Source organism: Atta cephalotes, assembly GCF_000143395.1.
Source record: "Atta cephalotes unplaced genomic scaffold scaffold00019, whole genome shotgun sequence".
Lineage (NCBI taxonomy): Eukaryota > Metazoa > Arthropoda > Insecta > Hymenoptera > Formicidae > Atta > Atta cephalotes.
The window spans coordinates 4,732,293-4,753,122 of NW_012130083.1; the positions used below are offsets into that span (position 1 = coordinate 4,732,293).

Consider the following 20,830-nt stretch of genomic DNA (forward strand, 5'->3'; position numbering starts at 1 on the left):
GTTTAATTACTTAGTACTAATTTAACTAATTAGTATAGTACTACTACTACGTAAACGTAACGTACGTTTAGTTTAGTTAATAATAATAATAATAATAATAATATATATATATATATATATATATATATATATATATATATGTCTATATGTAAAAATTTAAATCTTAATATTCATAATTTGAATATATTAAGGTTGCATTATGATCCAGAAGATCTTAGAATTAGATGCATTGATAATGTATAAATAATCAATTATAATTTCGTTAAATATATTGCGATATTGTATGGCAAATCATTTTTGTTATTTTTATGAAATGTAGTAAAAGATAAATCGTTTGATCCGAAATTAGTACATGCGGTCTAATTGTAAACATTTGTCACTACTTTTTCATACAAATTGAAATATATAAAACGGTAATAAAATAAAATCATACATAATGTAATCTTCATGATCAATTATAACTATTAAATATTTTATTAATTGTTTGATACTGTTCTGGATAAAAATATAAATTTTTTTTTAATGAATGATCTACAATTAGTGGTTTTACCGTACCGACATCGATAAGTACGGTCTTATTCATACTTTTATATGCACTCTTTTAGGTGTGTCCAGGCAACGCCGTCATTAGGAACTGATAGAGATGTTCTCAAGAAGGACTCAAACTTTGCTGAAAACGCATATGTTAGTAATCTACGCTGGTAACAGCACCATTGATTGATTTTAGTGAAAACGTATAGTAACGTTCGAGTGCTGATGGCGACAAAGATGCTACCGCCGATGGAAATCTATCAGTTTATTCCGAATAAAACATTGAACGAATTCGAAGCTCGACGAAGGCAACAAACTGCATCTCGAGCTCGATAATTTTGGTGATGATGATCGCGATGATGAGAACGATGCAAAGAGGGTGGTAGTTCTCAACAATGATTCCGATGCCAACATGGACATTTTTAAGTCGGCATCACCATCTAAAGTTAAAAACAGTGCTGCAGTCAATAGCAATACAGAATCTTATCTGACCCCTCTGAGCAGATTTAACTGGCCCTTTGTCCAATTTGAAATACTTTGGTCAATCCACGGTTATCACTATCTTCAAATCAGTAGTTAGCTTGGAGATGTACGAATCACACGTGATCCCTATGGTGAACTCATGAAATACTATTTACTTTATATACTCGACTAGGCCAGTAAGCACCGTTCCTAGATTAATATCTTTTACTTCAAAAATTTTTAGTAAGTTAATTTTCTTTTTATACGTAATGAAATATGTGTACACAAATTGAACATTATATATATTCATAAATAATTAATTAATTAATTATAACACGTAATTTCACACAACTATAAAATCATACAAATATATTTAATTCACACGAAAAAAAATGCGGAAAGACTATTTTCCAATACCATAACAATATTATTCAATCTACTCTTTATCATTTAATACGTAAATAATTGCCAAATCGGTGTATTCTTGCGCTCGAGTATTTGAGTCATAGTTGCGTCATTGGACCATAGTTGTGTAAAAATACGGTAATAATATTTAAAATATTTGCTAAATTATATGTTTTCATCTCTTGCAACCATATTTCATATTATTATACTATATTTTATATTGTTATGTTTTAATATATTACATTAGTCGCAATTCAGCAGACTCAATTGTTGCGTTGCGGATCCGTGAGTGTTCACTGCTATTGAATAATCTAAAAGAATACGTCAATAGCTGCGAAACTCATTGATCTGCTCCGTAACAGTTGAATCTGTTGAATGCGATTATTATGTTTATTGCATTTTTTATGTGTATTCTCATATTTATTAAATATAATAATAGATTATGGTGATTGAATAATTTTCTTTATGCATATGTTTATACCTACGCAAATTTGTGTGGATATATCCCTATTAGAATAGACCGAGCGTGAGGTTTGAAACCTGAAGTCTAGATAGAAAAGGACAGACAATGGATGCCGTGCAACTTTCTCTTTCTTATGAGGAAAGAGCGGAGGAGAGGAAGCAAGGTGTAAAAAAAAGAAAAATAGAGAGATAGTTGAGTGTGAGAGACAAAAAAAGTAAGCTCGAGAGCATGACAGAGAGAGAAAGCTACAACATCTGCTCTCTGTCCTTTTTTACCTGATCTTCACGCCAAAGTAGAGGACAAGCTCGGTCTATTAATAGACCAATTTCTTTGGCTCAGTTTTTTTGGCTGAATTTTTGCACTAATTCATTTTTCTTTCTCTTCTTTCCTCTTGGAGAGAAAAGGAAGAAAGATGAACTGATGTAAAAGTTCAGCCAAAATGAACTGGCTTCTTATTACGTCTATGGCTGCGGCACCTACCATACATGTGATTGCAGCATCGGATTATTCAGAGTAGATGTGTCATATTCGTAGGAGAAAAAAAGCAGAAAAATGTAACGGGATATATGATAAAAAATATGATGAATATTATATGTTTTCTATATTATTATTATATATTATGATAAAATATTGTGTGGATAAACCCTTAGAAGCTTCACACAATAAAAGGAACAGGGAACAGAGAATAAGAATTTCAACCTATAGAAATTAGACCTATAGAAAATTAACCTATAGAATCAACCTATAGAAAATTAGAAATCATGTATTGTGGATTATATAGTTTCTGATAAATTGAAATTCTTATTCTCTGTTCTCTATTCCTTTTATTATGTGAAGTTCCTTAGGGCCATTCCAGACAACTTGCATAGCTACATAACCATATGCATAAAGAAAATTCAATCACATTTTTGTCATAAAGGCAAACGTAAAATATGATTGGATGATTTTCTTTATGATTTTCATATGTTTATATGACTATGCAAATTTGTGTAGAATGCTCTATTATGTCTGTTTACTGATACGCAAAAACATGCAAAAAATATAATGAAGTGAAAAAAGCGCGGATAAAAACGAGGATAGGTGCGCCATCTCTTTGTAAAAGATATTACTAAAATTGTTCCGATACTGATCAATGGCAAACGTGGTCCCTACTTTATCGGCCGAGTAGCTCATCCGCGCCACGTGTCCAAGCGACATTTGCTCGGCGCCACTGTGCAAAGACGACGGCGTCTTCTCTACGCGCGTTTGGCCAGCCTGTTCCGCGTTCTTCCGCCATTATAAAGCGCCGTGTCGGCGTACCCGCTATTCCCCGGTGAGAAAGTCGAAATAACGACGCTTACCGACGCTCGGCGTCGTTGAGCGAGTGAGCGAGCGAGCTAAGCGAGCGGGCGAACGAGCAACTAACGAGTGAGTCGAAGTAGCAGCCGCGCGAGTTCGTCTGCGAATTTCATACTCTCGGTGGTCGGGTGGTAGAGTTGCTTTAAGTAGTCGAGTAGTTAATCGCGTGGAATTGCCGAGCGGGGACGAGGCATCGGTGAGCCCGTTGGAGTGGATCGGAACACGCTACCAAAGAGGAAGAAGAAGAGAAGAAGGAGGAGGAGGAGGCGGCGAGAGCGAAAAGAGACGCCGGCAGACATGGAGAACAGGCCGGCGCCGTTACGCTCGCGGCGCGTCTGCCGATTTTGCTTAACGGATTCGGAGCCTCTAAGCTTCATCTATGAGCGTGACCACAACAAGCCGTTCCAGGTGCCGCTCGCGTTGCAGATCATGTCCTGCGTCGCCATCGAGGTGAGTACCCTCAACGGCTTGTTGGCGGCATCGACCGCCGGAGATGCCCCGTCGAGTTCTCCTCGCGGGTAACACGCGCGTGATCACACCCGATTCCACCGTTCTTGTATCGAGGAGAGGGGTTTGATTAGGTAGCGCGAAAGTGGAAGGGGGCAGGGGCGAGTTGCTGCGAGGGGTGTGCTTTTGTTGTCACGAAGTGAGTTGATGTACGATCGTATGGTAATATAGGTAGTGATATTGTCGACCGATTTGATGGCGCGATTCCGGCGATTGCAAAGAGAGGACGTTTCATTTGCGTTTCCCGCCTGATTTCTTTTTCTTTTCGAAGTTTCTCAGAGTCGGACCTTTGAGCGCGACGATGATTTATTTTTATTAAAAAATAGTTTAAATGTAAGAAAACAAATTTGTTTTTTGTTATAAAGTAAAATTTTATTAAGATTTTATCCAACGATTGTTGATGAAGTATTCTATTTGTTCATATTTATAAATGCTTTAATATTTATTGCTTTAGTATTTTTCGCGTTTTAATGGAAACTGAATTTAGACAATAAAAAATCTAAAATTGAGACGTTTTAAAGATATATTTTGGACATTCCCAGACATGCATGTTGTCCGGAAAAGATAATTCTACAGAGTCAATAATAATACTGTCAGTATTAACAAATACTGACAATATTATGTGTGGTGACTGATTATGTGTGGTTAATATTGTGGGATGAATTGACATAGAATGCTGATCTAGATCTTGATTTTCGAGTCAGTATTGCTTTATTAGACTCTATCACAGTATATTACAATACAATTGATAATGTACATCAACTTAAAGTGAAATATATCATGTTTAATGATCGTATAAGGTTGTAAAAATACAAAAAATATTATATATACCGTCATTATTATTGACCGTGTAAAATCCCTTTAATACAAAATCAAGATTATAAAATATCAAGAAAATTGAAAACGATTAGGAAATTTGAAAAATTTTTTAGAAAATTAAAATTCTTGATTTAAAAAAAATTTAATATGTTTATATCACATTTACGCAGTTTGAGAATATTTACTATCAACTTAGCAATTAAGCAAGCAGTGTCAGCAATAAGTAATTTACATTGCTATGTTAAATTGTTCTCTCAACAAAATATTTTACGGTTTCTAAATCGGGATGAAAATACAAAAACATTTTAAATATTATTGATGTGAAGCATCAAGGAAAATTATGAAATTTAGTCTGAAATTCAGGGAAAAGTTACGAAATTTGTGGCAATCCTGAACATAAATATATAATATTAAGAAATAGAATCTATTTATTTAGTGTACTATTAATAATACATTAAAGAGATTTATTATTTAATATTTTAAGTTAAATACTATCACTTTTTTGCATTTTATTTTTCTATTGTTATATATCTCTTGTATTATTATAATTTTATTTTATCTATATTTTTATCGAGTATGTTATGTATTATACATACATTACATTCTGTTTAAATGAAAATTCAAAAAATAGAAAAATTATGTAAATAATGTTCTATCAGTGAAAAATGTAAAAAAGCTTATCCGAGCCTACATCAGATGCACAGAAAATTCTTTATTTTTGTGTGAATGTAACAAAAAGAATAAAATGTATGTTTCAATTCTTCAATTCGAAAGCGATCCATATAAAGACAGAAACAGAGTTTGAATTTAGAACAATACGTATTCTTTGGACTATACATGAATTTGTTTACAAATTGTGACGTTGATTTTACCTTCTTTTGTTTTTATTTTTATTTTTATTTCAATAACTACTTGACTTTATTATTTTAATTTTCATTGTATCTCTGACTGTCGACAAGACCTTTACATCGAGTCGTGAGAAAACGCTTATATGTAAATTGATATAATTAAAAATTCAGACAAATGATTTTAATAATTCTTTAATTTTTCGATTTCGTGTTTCTTTTTAATAACTACACAGTAAATCTGACAATCTGATGAGCGATGTGATTCTACTCAGTGACGCAATGTATATGACTTCGGTTTTACTTTATGTAAGTTTACTTTATGTAAGTTTTTTTATTACTATTAATAAGTACTAGTATGAGTTAATATTTTTGATAATCATTGGGCTATTCATTACATAGCTAATTTGGCATTTGGATAAAGAAGAACGAATTAAACTAAGTTGTCGGGAATCATCAACTTGGAATTTGCGTTGTTTATGTAATTTCGATTTATAGTTTATATTGATAAGGACTCAAATTGAAACATATTATATATTTTATTCGTTTTGTTACATTCACAAAAATAAAGAATTTTCTGTGCATTCGAACAGCTAATATAGACTTGGATAGGCTTTTTTATATTTTTCACTGATAGATTTTTTCGAGTCTCATTTTATATATTCGTTTATAATGTTCTATATAAGAATATAATGTTCTTTTGCAAATAAATAAGAAAATTATATATATTGTATTCAATATTTGTGTTCTAATTTTCCATTATGGCATATTTTATTAATATTACCCAGGTGTAATATACATATTTTATTATTTTTCCTTTTCGTGAGCATCTTTTAATTCTTTAAAAAAATTCAACGAATTTTTACATTATATATACAAAATTGTAGTGCAGTTATGTGTATTTATATGTATTTATAGTGTCTATATTATATACAGCACTTTAATATATGTAAATTATAATTTACAAGATTTATAGTAGGTATATGTAACTTTGAGAATTTATAATACAAAAATTATGTAAATCCAACCTCTCCTACAACTCCTGAACGTTCAACACCGAAGACACTTCTTTCCGGATCCTTGATAGGTAAGCACGTTGCTAACGATCCACCACATCTTGTTTCTTGATAGGTCTATGCTGCAGACGGGATGCCGCAGATGATCTGCAATATGTGTCGTTGGAATCTGGATCGCTCGTATAAATTTAAGTTGCAATGCAAAAAGGCTGACGAAGCATTGAGAGACTACCCTCTGTCTGGAGTATTGCCGAGACCCTTCCCTCCTATTCCCAATGATCCTCCGACGGAAATTGGCAGCAAGAGACCCGTCGAGTCTAGGTCACAGAACGAGATTTCAAAAAAGCAACGCACTTCTGATAACGATAGCAGAGATACTAGACGTGAGACCAGAGAAAGAGAGAGGGAGAGGGAAAGGGAGCGACAAAATGAAAAACAGAATGCCAACGAAGAGCATCTTTATGAAGAGGAGCAGGATGGAGGCAGTGAGGGTGAACAGGAAGTGAGTAACATTAAAGAGGAGAGAAAACTAGAGCCGGGAGAGATCAGAGTGCATGCATGCGAGCAATGCGAACGTACGTTCCCATTACGTCAAGCTCTAATGTTGCATGTTCAGCGCGCTCATCGCGATCGTAATTACAAATGCACCGAATGCGACCGACACTTTTTTACCAAATACGATCTGAGCAAACATATGAGTACACATTCGGAAGAAAAGCCGTATACGTGCTCGATTTGTCAAAAGCAGTTTTCGCGGCTGACTCAGCTGCAACGTCACGAGAAAGTACACAGAGAAGAGACGCGTTACGCCTGTCCCCATTGCGATCGCGAATTCTTCACCACGGAGGAGCTCGAAAAACATGAGGATTCGGCACACAAGAAAGAGAAGCCGTTCCAATGTAACATTTGCAACAAACGTTTCCAATACAAACAGGGCTTGGAACGCCACGAAATGCTTCATAATGAAGATAAAACATTTGTATGCGACTACTGTAAGGAGGCCTTCCACACTAGCACAAAGCTGGCCCGGCATCTATCTACCCATGCTGGTCATCGACCATATATGTGCAAATTGTGTCCTCGCACGTTCCTGCTATCGCATCATTTAACTAGACACATGCGTACCCATTCGGTGGAGAAGCGCCATGTGTGCGAGGACTGTGGTAAGGCATTCAAACGCAAGGAAAGTCTAGAGGTGCACCAGTTGACACACACGAAGCGCACTGGTATGGGCCTCACCTGTGATGTTTGTCAGGAATCATGTCGTAATCGTGCCGATTATGTTACTCACATCAAGCAGCACATCGAGGCGGGTGAGAAAATGGGCCCGGACGGTTTGCAGCCCGACAATAAAAAGAATGTTGAACTAGATTCTGATGAAGAAGAAGAAGAAGAGGATCAATATTCTGATGGGGACGATGATTACGAGCCGCCGGCGTACATTGTAAAAAAGTTACCAAAACCGCCAAAGCCCTCAGAGAGTGAAGAGGAAGAAGAGGAAGATGAGGAGGACAGAGAAGACAAAGAAGAGAAATCCGAGAGACAAGAAAAGGAAGAACGCAAGGTGGTTTTCGTACGTGGAAAAGATGGCAACATGGTGAAGAAGACCATTAAAACGTTAATGCCCATCCAGCGTCGTGATGTTCAAGAGCAAAAAATCACGAAACAAACTACTTCTCAGAGCAGCTCGAAAGGTCTCACGTCATCGCAGAAAGAGGAGAGCCCCAAGGGCAGCCACGTGGATGACACTGAGGCGCAAGTGCAAAAGATCGTTGCCTCAGTATTCAAGGAACACAAGATCCCATTAAAGCACCAATCGAATGTCGATCAAGAGTCTAAGGAATCAATAGCACCTACGATAAGATCGCAAATCACTTCTCAAGAAAGTCGCAAAGATAATGACAATACAGAGACTTCAGCATCCACTCCGAAAACCATCAAGGTGATTAAAAGAATTGTGACGAGGAAACCGGCAGGAAGTAGTAACGAAGGAAGCACATCAGTATCAAGTACACCTAGTGTCAAGGACGGAGACTCTTCTTTGAGCGGTACTCCCGGCACGCATAAGATCAGACGGGTGATTGTTCGTAGAATTATCCGACAGGGTGACACTACTCGTGAAGTTATTATGAATCCCGATGGTACCACGATAGATCCTGCGGAACTGGCGAAATTACCGGCTGGCAATGTGGTGAAGCGAGTAGTAACTAAACTACCGCTCGATAAGAGTCAGAATTTGATACAAGCAGTATTACAATCCGCGAAACAACGTCAAAAAACAGATGTTATTCCGAACGAGAAGTTCGAATTGAAGACTTCGGCGTCATCCAGCAGCGGCACGCCAAAGAGTTCGACCGTTTCGCAAAAAACGCAGTTGATCACTCAGGGCCAGGATCAGGAAACCAAGGAGAAGCTGGAGCAATTGGAGAAGCGAGTGGAGCAGCAAAGGCTGAAGATCGAGGAGTTGCAGGCGAAGAAAGCGCAGCAGGACTACGAGACGATTGATGAGATACCGGAGCGACATGACGAGTCTGAGGATGAACAGCAGCTACCGCTCAAGAGAGTATTTGTGAAACGGAAACAAAGTATATATGATGAGGAGCGGGAATATAATGATGATACGGAAACGATAAAAAGCAATTTGATCCAAGTAGAAAAGGAAGAAACGGAGAAGGTTCTGTTGAAAAAAGAAGAGAGTCCTACCGTGGAGGAAACGTTAGAAAATGTTCAGAAAGAAATTCAAAGTACAGTGAGCGGTAATAGTACTATTACGTCAAGTAGTACACCAATTCCGAAGAAGGGTCCAACTATCTCGAGCAACAAGGTGTACTCGAATAAGCGTTACATGATTGTAAAGCCCGGTGACACATCAGAGGTTGAGGAAATGAGTCGGGAATTGTGTAGCATTTTCGAGACTACCGACAACGTGGTGAAGATACAGGAGACAGTTTTAAGTAATCTCACGCAAATTTCTGGTATTGCAACATCGTCAACGCCAGGTACGTCTGTGAAACGAAAGACTGACTCTGCGATAGTTGACGAGCAGTTGGATCAGAACAGCATAATAAACGAAGAGGATATTAAGCAGGAGACGGCGATGGAGGTTGAAGTTGCGCAGGAAACGGAGATCAAATTGGATCCTGAGGTGGAGGAATCTGCGCAGATCATCGCCGTACAAGAGGAGAGTCAACCTGACTCCGGCACAATCGCACTGGACACTCAAGATCTTTCGGAAACTGCTTCGATTTTTGAGGCATCAGACGACGTTTTAGATATACAAAAATCAGCGAGCGATAATCTGACCGAATCCGTCATTGAATTGTCACAGGGCAATAACACTATCAATTTGAACGATACTAATGATAGCCAGGACAGCTTGGAGGACAAGCTTTCACAGATGGAAGGTTGAAGGTTTGTTCTTTTTTTCTTGGTTGAAGTGTTTTACTAAGTAAAAATTATGGTCCCGAATTATGTTCGCTGTAAGATTCTCAAGATCTCTTGCTCAATTGGTAATTAATTTTAATATTTGATAATATTAAAATTAATCACTATTTAGTTTGGACGTCAATATTAACGTTCTAGCATTGGACGGTATTATTAGTTGCTTTCCATTTACATCGATTCTCAGATAATTCTTACTTGTGACGTCATAACTTCGTTGAATGCGCGTTCCTTTTGCATTCTGACAAGTGAGATTTAACTGAGTTTGTCTAAAATCTGCACAAGATAGAAAAATCGAGACCTTTATAAGTCTTATAAACTCATTTTAAAAATCAGATTATGAACTTATGTTGTCATGTAAAATTTGCGTGAGATTGCTCAAAACTGTCTCCTGTATCTTCACCACGTAGTCTCGAAAATGCTGCACAATTCCCGACTCATTTCCTCAACTTTTTTATCGTAGTAAGCAAATAATGACGTCATTAATTTGAGTATGAAATACTCACTTTAGATTCAAGTTGTATGTAAATGGAAAGCAACTATTGATATCATACAATCGAAATTGTCTATCGAGTTAAAAAAGTGATACAATGTTGCAGTTATAAAGCCATAAAAAAATTACATATTAAAATGGATCTCGCATATAAAATGAGTTTGAATCATTTAATAAAAATGAATTATTTTAGACTTTAGCTGCAGGAGGCACGTATGTCTTGAAAAAGTATCTTCTCATTTGTATAATGTATGATGATTTTTGATCGACTATAAAAAAATCTGTATACATATGATTATATTTTGCATAAGTTTTTTGTTAAGACACGTTGTACGATAAAGGAATAGAAAAATCAAATTTTAAAAACTTGCTTGAACTTTAATTATTTTAAAATGATACTTATATTAATATATATAAAGATATATATTATATAATAATTACAACAAAATTTTTTTGAATTATGTATGTTAGAACTACATGCTTTTATAAATTATATAATATATGTATATGTATATGTATATATATACATATATATATATATATATATATATATATATATATATATACACTATATTAATTTTAAAAAAATTAGTTATTATTTATAAGGATACTGTTATGTGTTAAAATATTGATATAACTTTACAACAAAGAATCTAAATATTTTATTCTTTTATAATTTTAGTTTCTATAATTGACTTTAGTCTCTTCTAATTGTTTTGAGCTTCCATCTTTATATAATTGTCAATACTTATTGTGAGATAAAGATTATTAATTCATTTCCTTAAATACTATATAACATTTTAATGTTTCATATCCTAATACACAATTTGACAATACTATTAATATTTAGAATAATAATGCTAATTTCCAATTGCGCAAGACGAGAATCTCGGCGATTTAAATTGACAGCATCAATATTCCCCATGATAATGTATACAGATATTAAAACCGATTGAATTGATCGTATGATACTTTTACGAAAGAATATTGTTGCATTTTTTCATTGAAGCACTTTTTATAATTAAATCGCTTTAATGATATCGAAGCTCGGTGATCGCGCTCGTTTCATTAAGATCACATTAAATTTCTTTCGCTCAATTTCTTTTTGTTCAAAAATAACCGATATATCGAAAATAATTTAAATTGAGTCATTCATCGTGCGAATGTGACGAATATTAATTATTTTAATTATTTAACGCATCGGGATATCTATTATGTACATTTCAAAAAGATTTCATTTTATCTGAAATTTTTTTTGTAGGTATATACAATTATTTTTATTATTTTTCTATGAATAACTCGAAAAGTTGTAACATTTTGATGTATTATATTGAGTTTATCTTATCTAACTTGTCTTGATTGCAAAATTTAATTTACATTGTGTTCTCGAAGTGAAAAGCACTTTTTGGATTTCTGGAAAAAACTGTGATCTTATTTGTTTGTTTTGATCCTTTATCGACTTGGTACATTCGCAATGAGAGAACAATTGTAAATATAAGGTCAGCTATCGGATGGTTTTTTTTGGCTCCGACTTGCGAATTGTATCACAGTTGTGAAAACATGTCTGTACATACCATGTCTCCTAACGGTTTCCTTCATTCGCACACGTTCGTTTTCGTTAACTAAATAAAGAAAAAAGAAAAGTCATGATCCCCTGATCGCGCAGTCATCGGATTCGTCTTCTTTTTAGCATTAAGGATTAGTACACAGCCAGAACCAGTTGCACCAATCAACTGTCATTCGCCTGGAACATTTCCTCTCGATCAGTTAAGCTTTGCTTATTTTTAAATATAAGCAATATATAATTCATTTACTTCAACATAATTATATATCGATAATAACATATGAAAATGTTAGAATAGTTTAACTATTTTAGATTGTAGTTTTGCTTTATATATAATTTTTGAAAAAAAATTAAGGTCCGATTATTCCTTTTGATAAATTTTACCTGTTGAGTAAGTAGCAAGAATCACAGCGGATTGTCAGATTTACCTAACAGGTAAAATTTACCAAAAGGCGGAACAATCGATCCTTAATTGATTTAAAAGTTAATTGATAATTAACTTTTAACTTAATTAACTAGAGTCGATTAAAATTAACATGAGTTGATAATGAAAAGTGATCTATTTAATCTATATAATTAAATTAATCCTTTTTTGTGCTACTGTATTTAGAATAATTGTAGATATTATAATTACAATTTATTTTTTCCTTTTTTTTTTTTGATTTTCTTATTGGTGCAACGGACTCTGATTCTGTAAGTCAACATATTTCCAACAAAGTTTGGAACTTAACTGATGACTATAATAGATATATATTATGTTCACAATAATCATATTCAGTTTTATTTCAATTAAATTGTAATAATAAAACGATAACATGTTAAATGATAGGTTATCCGATTCTGCAAGATATTTGGAACTATATATGAAATAATATACAAAAATGTGTAAGTTAGAAAGTCGATCGCGATATTTATTGCGCCTGTTCTCCATCCCAGCCTCTCCCAAACAAGATAGTTCAAAGAGAAAAAGAAAGGTAAGAATTTAATATATAATTATTTAATAATTATATACATACAATATAAATATAATAATCATAACGGTGTTTTATTTATGACGAGAGGATAATAATAATCAGGACAATTTGTATAAAAACTTATATATTTTATTCCGTACAACACATTACATATAATTCACATTTACGTCATTTACGATGAATATACAATATATGTATTCTTTAATGATTTTTATTGACACATACCATAAATATTCGTATATTACGCAGTATTTTTATTTACGAAAGAAATGCATGTTTTTATTATCACTATAAAAAATATATATGATGAATCAAAATAGTCATGATTATCAATGATTTGAAAATTAGTCGCGATATTTTTGTGATATGCTTATAAGAGATTAGTGATTTTTAATCAAATATCTTACAAATTTTTTTAAATAAGCATACATTTCATGTATCGATATGTTTTAGAAAGTATATCTACAATAATTATGGGCAAAAAAATTAGAAACAAAATTACTTGTAAGTATATTAAATTTTAATTGATTTTGAAATAATCGAAAAGTCACGCAAATATGCAAATAATTAAACAAGTGGGAAAATAATGATTTATTTTAAAATAGATAATTTAATTGTGATTGAATTTTTAATATTGAAATGTATTACAACATCGTAATTAATCTTAATTAATAACTAAATAAATTATTAATGATTGATTTGAAAATTTTATTCATATATATGAAATGAGAACAATATGATAAATATTTAAAAAAAATAATAAATTATAGAAGCATTTTGAGGAAATTTTGAGTCATCATAATTAATAGAAACACATTCGTTGAAGTATAATTATGGAACACTATCAATTGCTGAAATTATTTTATACGTGGATTTAAGCAAATTGATTTTTCAAGTATGACTGATTGAAGTTTAATGAGTGATTGAAGGAAAATTTAGCCGAAAGTTAAATCGATCGATTATCAGTGGTATTATCAAAATGCAATCTTGTGCAATAAATGACTGTGTCATCCAATGTAGATATCAGCATGAGATATCGGCAAGTGAAATATTTTGTGACGATCTCTTTGGCTTTCTTCATTCTTATCTTTCGATTACAAGTCAATCTATATGAGAATGTCGTATAATTAAATTTTTGAAAGTTCAGTTTATGCAATGAAAAATATTGTAGTGATAAATTGGCACAAAATTATAGACAAAGATAGAGACTCTCTTATCGCTCCAATATTTTATAAAGTCAGAAATTTTCTTGAGAAATCCATTTTCGATTTAATTAATTTAGCTGCGTTTAATGTTTTTTGTGATTATATTTGATTGATTTTTCAAATTATTTAACATCAAAAGCTTTTTAAGTTATGTTAATACTTCTTGCGCTGAACTTTTAAAAAATTTTGATTATATTTAATTGTATCATAAAAATTATACATTTTATTTCGAAACGTTGAAATGTGAATATTTATGTCTTTAAATGATCCTATATATATCTTCAATGTTAAATAAAAATCGACGTCACGATCACGTTTTTCTAAAACCACTCTGTAAGCTGTGTAATTTCATTAATTTCAGTTTTAAAACATACACCTGCGGTTTTTATATATGTATAAAAGAGTCGTCTGATAATTCTTATCACATAGACGATTGGCGAGTTGGCAGAAGAAGTTAGAATCGGTTAAAGCATCAAGCGGGATTGACGTTTTTCCTGTTGGTAAGAGTCTGGAGCTGTAAAATAAGGATGTTTTCATCTTCACTGTTCTCTTTTTATTCTTTTTTTCTTAAAATGGAAGTTCTATACTATAGGCAAATTACTAACTCGCTCTTGTATGTCTGAGCATCTTCGTATCTTAAAGTCCGCCACGTCCGCTGTCAATGTACTCGAACCTCTGTGGGACAGAGACGATCGTGGGCTTAGAGTGGAAGGTCTTATACCGAGAAATAGTACATTCAGATTCACAGTGCAAAACAGTTGTTAGATTTTATACAGAATTAAGAAAGAATGCGGAGTCATGAAAATTTTACAAAAAGCAAATATGTCTCTTGTATTCCATCATTTCTTAAAATATTTTTAGACGATTATTTTTCTCTTTTTAACTTTTTTTTAATTTATGAAGGAAAATTATTGTATTATCATAGGAAAATTAGTATATGAAAAGTCATTTTAAAAACAAAATTTTCTTCTAAAAAAAATCTCATTATTTTTTGGAGAATAAGAATGATTTTGTATCTTTATTATTATGCATTATAAGCATGCATGAATTTTATTCTAAAATATTCTGTCTTGTAAGAGGATTGGATAATTATTTATTTTCCCAAAACAAAGGATTTTCTATCAAAAAAAAAAAATCAAAATTCTATAAATAATATTGTTTATATAAGAGAAAAGTTAAATGCATATATTTCAGTGCAGCGTCTCATGCGGAATTAAATGTTAATTCATAGGAAGATGCCAGACTTACATTATATTTAAAAATTATATTCGCCAACTTCAGACACTAACAATTTGAAACAAAAAATCGAAAAGCTCGAAACTTAATCTAAATATTTAATTTTTATTTATTGAGAAATTTAAAATATTTGATTAAATAATTGAATTAAGAACTTAAAAATTTGAAAAATTACTAAAAATAATTAAATATATATTTTTTCATTATTTTCATAATTTATTTAGATGATTGGAAAATTTATTACAGAAATTAAGAAATGTTTTAAAAAATTAATTAAAATTAATTAAATTTAATAAATTTATAGGAGATTGAAACTAAATTACAAGATCTTGGCAAAATATTTTTCATTCGTGTCTGAAAATGGTCTTATATTCTTGTAGTATAATATACCTCCTTTTCCTCGGTGGAGACGGAAGCATAGGTCCTGGTGGGCGCTTCTGGTTGCTTGGCGGGTCCGATAGCATGCACATAGAGGAGTGCACCGGCCATACCGCCCATAATCGGACCCACCCAATACACCCAATGATCTTTGAAAGCGCCCATCACCACGGCGCTGCCCAGCGAACGTGCTGGATTCATCCCCGCACCCGTTCGCGGTACCTAATTATTAAAAGTTATTACAAATGTATAAAATGATTATGAAAACAGAATTAATTTTTAAATTTCTTTCATTTCTTAAAACTTTTAAAGAATTATATATAGGAATAAGATATTAATTCCAAAACAAATTCTAACTTGTATAACGATTTTTAGAGTATAAGATTTTAAAATAAATTTTATATCTGAATATAAGGATAACTGAATTATAATTTAATTCAATTTTGACATGTCGGGTTATTATATTCAATTAAATTTCTTTAATATATATAAAATCAAAGTAAATAATTGACTTAAAATAAATAGGAACTATTTTTGATCAGTACTTACTCCGACGAGATGACTAACAGTGACCGCCACACCGATTATGAGAGGCGTGATGGCTTTGTTGTCCGGTTTAGCGGCATCGCATACCCCGCAAACTACCAACACCAAGATCAACGCAAGGAAGAATTCCACGCCGAATCCTTGCACTGGAGTAATCCCTTCAGCAAGCTTCACCACACCTAGAAAGTCCTCCAGTTTGTCATTCGAAAGAGCCCTTAGAATCGCTGAACCTGCGATAGCGCCCACGCATTGCGCCACAACATACAAAATGCCTCTAATAATTGGAACCTGCGATTACGAATCAGAATCTTGTTAACTCAATTATAATTCAGGTATACCTGAAAAAGGTACTTAAAAAGTACTAGAGCAAAAAAAGAAAGGAATAGATTTTAATATTAATCGGATAAATTATATATATATACATATATATATATATATATATATAATTATAAACATTATTATATAGGTAATTTATCCGAATTATTTACATAATTTAATTATATAATTAAATTATGTAAATTATGTAATTTGAATTAAGTTTTAAATTATATAATTATAATTATGTAATTAAGTTTAAATTATTATACTATAATTCAGAATATTAGATAGAATATTAGATAGATATTTGATTTTTTATTAATAGAATTATTACAGAACTTGTTTTGAATATCCGAATAGATTTTTATAGAAGATGATCGATTTTCATTGCGAGATATCAAATTCTTGAGAGTCTTCTAGGATAGATTTCATTTACGGAATAATAGATAATTCTCAGTACATATGATACGCATACAATGTATCAAATTGACGCGCTTTAACTAGCTACTTAAGTCACTGTGTGGTAACTACTCAAGAACAAAGAGAGTTTAGATAGAACAAGTATTATTAAAAAAATTTATAATATTAAAACTTAATAAAATTAATATTCAATAAAAATAATTCAATACTATACATTAATTTAAGAATTTTAAGCACTGCAGATGTGAATCATCAAATACGATAAAGAAAATCAAGAATGATCAAAGTTGGATGTTTCAAATAATACATTATGTATTATTGTTCTTCTTTATCGTATTTAATATACCTAAAACATTCAATAAAAATATTAAAATTTTTATTGAATATTAGTATAAAACATTACCTTCCCAATGACGACAAGACCGAGTGTGACCGCCGGATTGACATGACCTCCAGAGACGTGTCCTATCCCTTGAATTGCGCACGCTACCGTCAAACCAAAGGCCAAGCTGATGGCGGTAACATCTCCGGTCAACGCGGCACCGCAGCCGAAGAAGTTCAGTAATAAGGTGCCTAAAAATTCTGCCAGAAGAGCACGAGGAAGACCGACCTTCTTATCGGTAAGCTCATCAGCACCCAAGGCGTTCTTCAGATTCACCATCTGAGATATGTAAGTAAAAAATAAATTTAAGAACAAAATTATAAAAAAGATACATATTATTCGAATAAAAATGTTTATCTTGAAACAATAAACAAATTTAATATAGTCTTATAAGAGACCTGTCAGAATTGTCCACTTACCAATTTTGATGAACTTTAGATATATTGTTGTAAATTGTAGAACATCAAAAGATGTTAGATTCTTTTCTGTTTATCTCAAGGTTTAGGAATCGGAATAATTCCTGGAAGTGAAGGTAAATTTAAAAAATTTGACATTTTCGCAAAATATCAATATCTCGTTAAAAGTTTTTAAAACTTTGTTTTATATATCTCATACTTTCGGAAATACTGAAAATGAAAAAAATTGTTATTTTTTAGAAGATTTTTCCTTGAGATAAGCAGATAAAAGAATATGGATCTGGTAATTTTTTATGCTCTACAACATATCCAAAGAACAATATAAAAAAATGGTAAGTATCATTTCAGGGTTATACAATTGACGTAACATAGTTCTTATATCGTTATAAGCACAGATTTTTTTTTTAATTGAGATTTGGCACGTTTCCAAGAAATGAAAGATATTTAATTCGCAATCGTTATTACGTATATGAATAAACGGAAGCATTTTAAGAGTTTGAAATTTAGAATGGACTTCCTTTTTGAACTTTAACACTCTTCTTTAGCGACGTTTAGCGGTTCTGTTGATTGACGGCGAGTGGATGTAGATCGAGGACGCAATGGTTTACGAGTGCGACAAAAGCTTCGACAGGCTGCATTACGTATGTAGATCGTCACATCCTCACCTCGAACGATCGGTTCGAATTACCTAATCGCGCCAAAGCTCGCTGATCGTCACCTACGTAGCGCGTAAGTGACCTTTTAATTAAAAACAGCCGCGTTTCTTTTCCAATTGAAATGAAAAGCTCATATATTTAAACATCTGTATTCTATAATTTACAATTACAATTTTTTTGTACTATTAATATTATCTATTACAATTAAAAAAAAAAATAAATAGCTTCTTCAGGAACAAAGAATAAGGAACTGGATTTGTTTTTAATGTCTTATTTAAGTTTATTTCTGAGCTGTGACTTTTTTCGTGATTCATCATTATATTTCGTTCATCATACAATTTATTTCCCTGATAAATGCTTAAGCAAACCGTCGTCAGGGACAATCGAGTTGCCCTCCAAAAATTCCATTATATAATTACGCGGATTACATAATTATATAAGCGTCATTACTAAAGTTGTGAGCCAAGATGATCTTACAGATGATGTCACAGTCCGAGATTGTTCTTCCTTCGCGTCCGCCCAATTGTGTCATAAAATTATTTGTCATTTATAAGGCCGATTTGCTAAATTGTACCGTTATGAAGTCCGAAGAAACCGGATTTTTTTGAAAATAAGTTTTTCGTTTTCAAGACTATTTTTTAAGCTAAAATTATAAGCTAAAATTTTAATTATATAATTTATAAGTTAAAATTTTCGAGAGTATTAATATATCGTCATTCATTATATTTTCTAAAGTTTCGACTTTCTGACGCTATTTATGTATTTCATCCGGGGGGGGGGGACATTAACTGAATTAATAAATTCCGCCAGACTAGCAATTTGACTTGTAAAAGTACAGTTTATATTCGCACGTTAATATAAAGGCGTGTGACTGTACGCTGGAATTCTGTGTATGAATCAAATTATTATTTCTTATCGCGTTTGTATTTATTTTTCCTGCCATTTATTGGTCATGATTATGCGATTGCAGAGATTATATTGTATTTTTGTAAATGTGTTTATTTATACTGCGAGATTTAATCAAATGGAAAACGCAAGTTCCTATTGTTGTTGGCGCAAATTGTGCATAATACATTAAACAATTATTTTTTATTTGTGCTAGCAGTTCTCTGCACGTTAAATGTTATGGAAATTTTACTAATAAAAAAATGCAAATGATTAAACAAATTTTCTGAAAAATTTCATAAGATGAAAAAATCTTTTAATCTTTATATTGGAAAATATCTAAATATTTAAATTTAGATTAAATTTAGAGATATTATGAGATCTATCAATTCATTCACTCAATTCGCGTAATGTCAGTTCATATTATTAATTGCATATTTTTATATTGTTTTATATTTGCTATTTATTTATTTAATATTGTGCATATAATAGTATAATTTATATTTAAAAATATAATTTTATCTATTTTTGAATTAAATTTGTATGATTTCTTAATTCTAATTATGTCTGTTTAATAATGTAATTATAGTTTCTTTTTAAGATTATATGAAAAGAATGATTTTTTGCTGAGGTAAAAATTTAAAAATAATTTTGTTTGACCATCACAAAATAATTATGTAGACATTCAAGATGATTAACAGAATATCAAAACTTCCACGTATATAAGTATTTTATGATAAGGATTTTATACTCGATTGTGAGCGCTTCAAAATTCATAGAATATTTAAATTTTTTCATATAACAACAACTCTTAGGTTGTATTTCACTACTAGTGCTGAAAATTTATATACATTACGTACACTAAAGATTTTCAATATTGGCAATGAACATCGGAACGCAGCCCCAATATCAATTATTTCAATCATCTGTCAACAATCAAACGGTTGCTACAACAGAAACGTGCAACATGAATGTGCTATAAATAGATAACGAAACCTCGAAAGTTTTCAACCGTTCTCGTTCCATCGGTTTTTCTATTATATGAGTTTTTGTTATTCTTCCATACCGCCCCTTTTGACTTCCTTTTCGCACGCTTCGCTACATTTGATGGCGAACAAAAAGAGTCCTTTACCGTGCGATTATCGATATCGCCTTCCACCTGGCGGTAATAAAAAACCCCCTCCGTTCTACCATATCTGAGAATTCACTGGATTTGTTCTTTTATGATTGCCGACCGTTCCATGAAAGCGAAGACCGGTTGTTTCGGAAGCATAAATCACCCGTTAGATCCTCCAGTGATTTATCGGTGACCGTTAGAGAGATCGTTATCCCTATACGGTCATGTCAGGATTTTTCCCCTCTACTCTTTATCTTTTCGTTTCTGTTTCTCAGTGAACATTGTACGATTTCTTCTCGATCCCTTTAAAGGATCGATCGACGATTGACCATGTCCGACTGGTGATCCACTCGTTCCACTTTAGGCTGAAGCTATAATAGCCTTTGTCTTTGCATCATTAATCGGCGTAGACT

General features: G+C 32.3%; 2 protein-coding genes across 2 annotated transcripts; one reads left to right on the forward strand and one right to left on the reverse strand.

Annotated features, from left to right (window-relative positions):
- The first annotated feature begins 3,496 nt into the window (after positions 1 to 3,496).
- On the forward strand, positions 3,497 to 9,795 carry LOC105619108. Its single transcript, XM_012200639.1, has 2 exons — positions 3,497 to 3,649; positions 6,502 to 9,795. Exons 1-2 carry the CDS (start codon positions 3,497 to 3,499, stop codon positions 9,793 to 9,795), a joined length of 3,447 nt encoding a protein of 1,148 aa, XP_012056029.1.
- Positions 9,796 to 14,535: 4,740 nt separating this feature from the next.
- On the reverse strand, positions 14,536 to 17,622 carry LOC105619109 (aquaporin AQPAn.G). Its single transcript, XM_012200640.1, has 4 exons — positions 17,365 to 17,622; positions 16,227 to 16,511; positions 15,690 to 15,899; positions 14,536 to 14,577 (listed from the first exon to the last, which is right to left on the reverse strand). The coding sequence occupies exons 1-4, from the start codon at positions 17,620 to 17,622 to the stop codon at positions 14,536 to 14,538; spliced, it is 795 nt and encodes a 264-aa protein (XP_012056030.1).
- Between the last annotated feature and the right edge of the window lie 3,208 nt (positions 17,623 to 20,830).

Bases quoted from the DNA above. Each gene is read 5' to 3' on its own strand.
- LOC105619108 (XM_012200639.1), top strand. From the start codon at position 3,497: ATGGAGAACAGGCCGGCGCCGTTACGCTCGCGGCGCGTCTGCCGATTT. The intron at 3,650-6,501 runs GTGAGTACCCTC...GTTTCTTGATAG, and splicing joins TGTCCTGCGTCGCCATCGAG to GTCTATGCTGCAGACGGGAT.
- LOC105619109 (XM_012200640.1), bottom strand. From the start codon at position 17,622: ATGGTGAATCTGAAGAACGCCTTGGGTGCTGATGAGCTTACCGATAAG. The intron at 15,900-16,226 runs GTAAGTACTGAT...TTTAATAATTAG, and splicing joins CTGTTAGTCATCTCGTCGGA to GTACCGCGAACGGGTGCGGG. The intron at 14,578-15,689 runs GTATATTATACT...CTTATTTTACAG, and splicing joins TCTCCACCGAGGAAAAGGAG to CTCCAGACTCTTACCAACAG.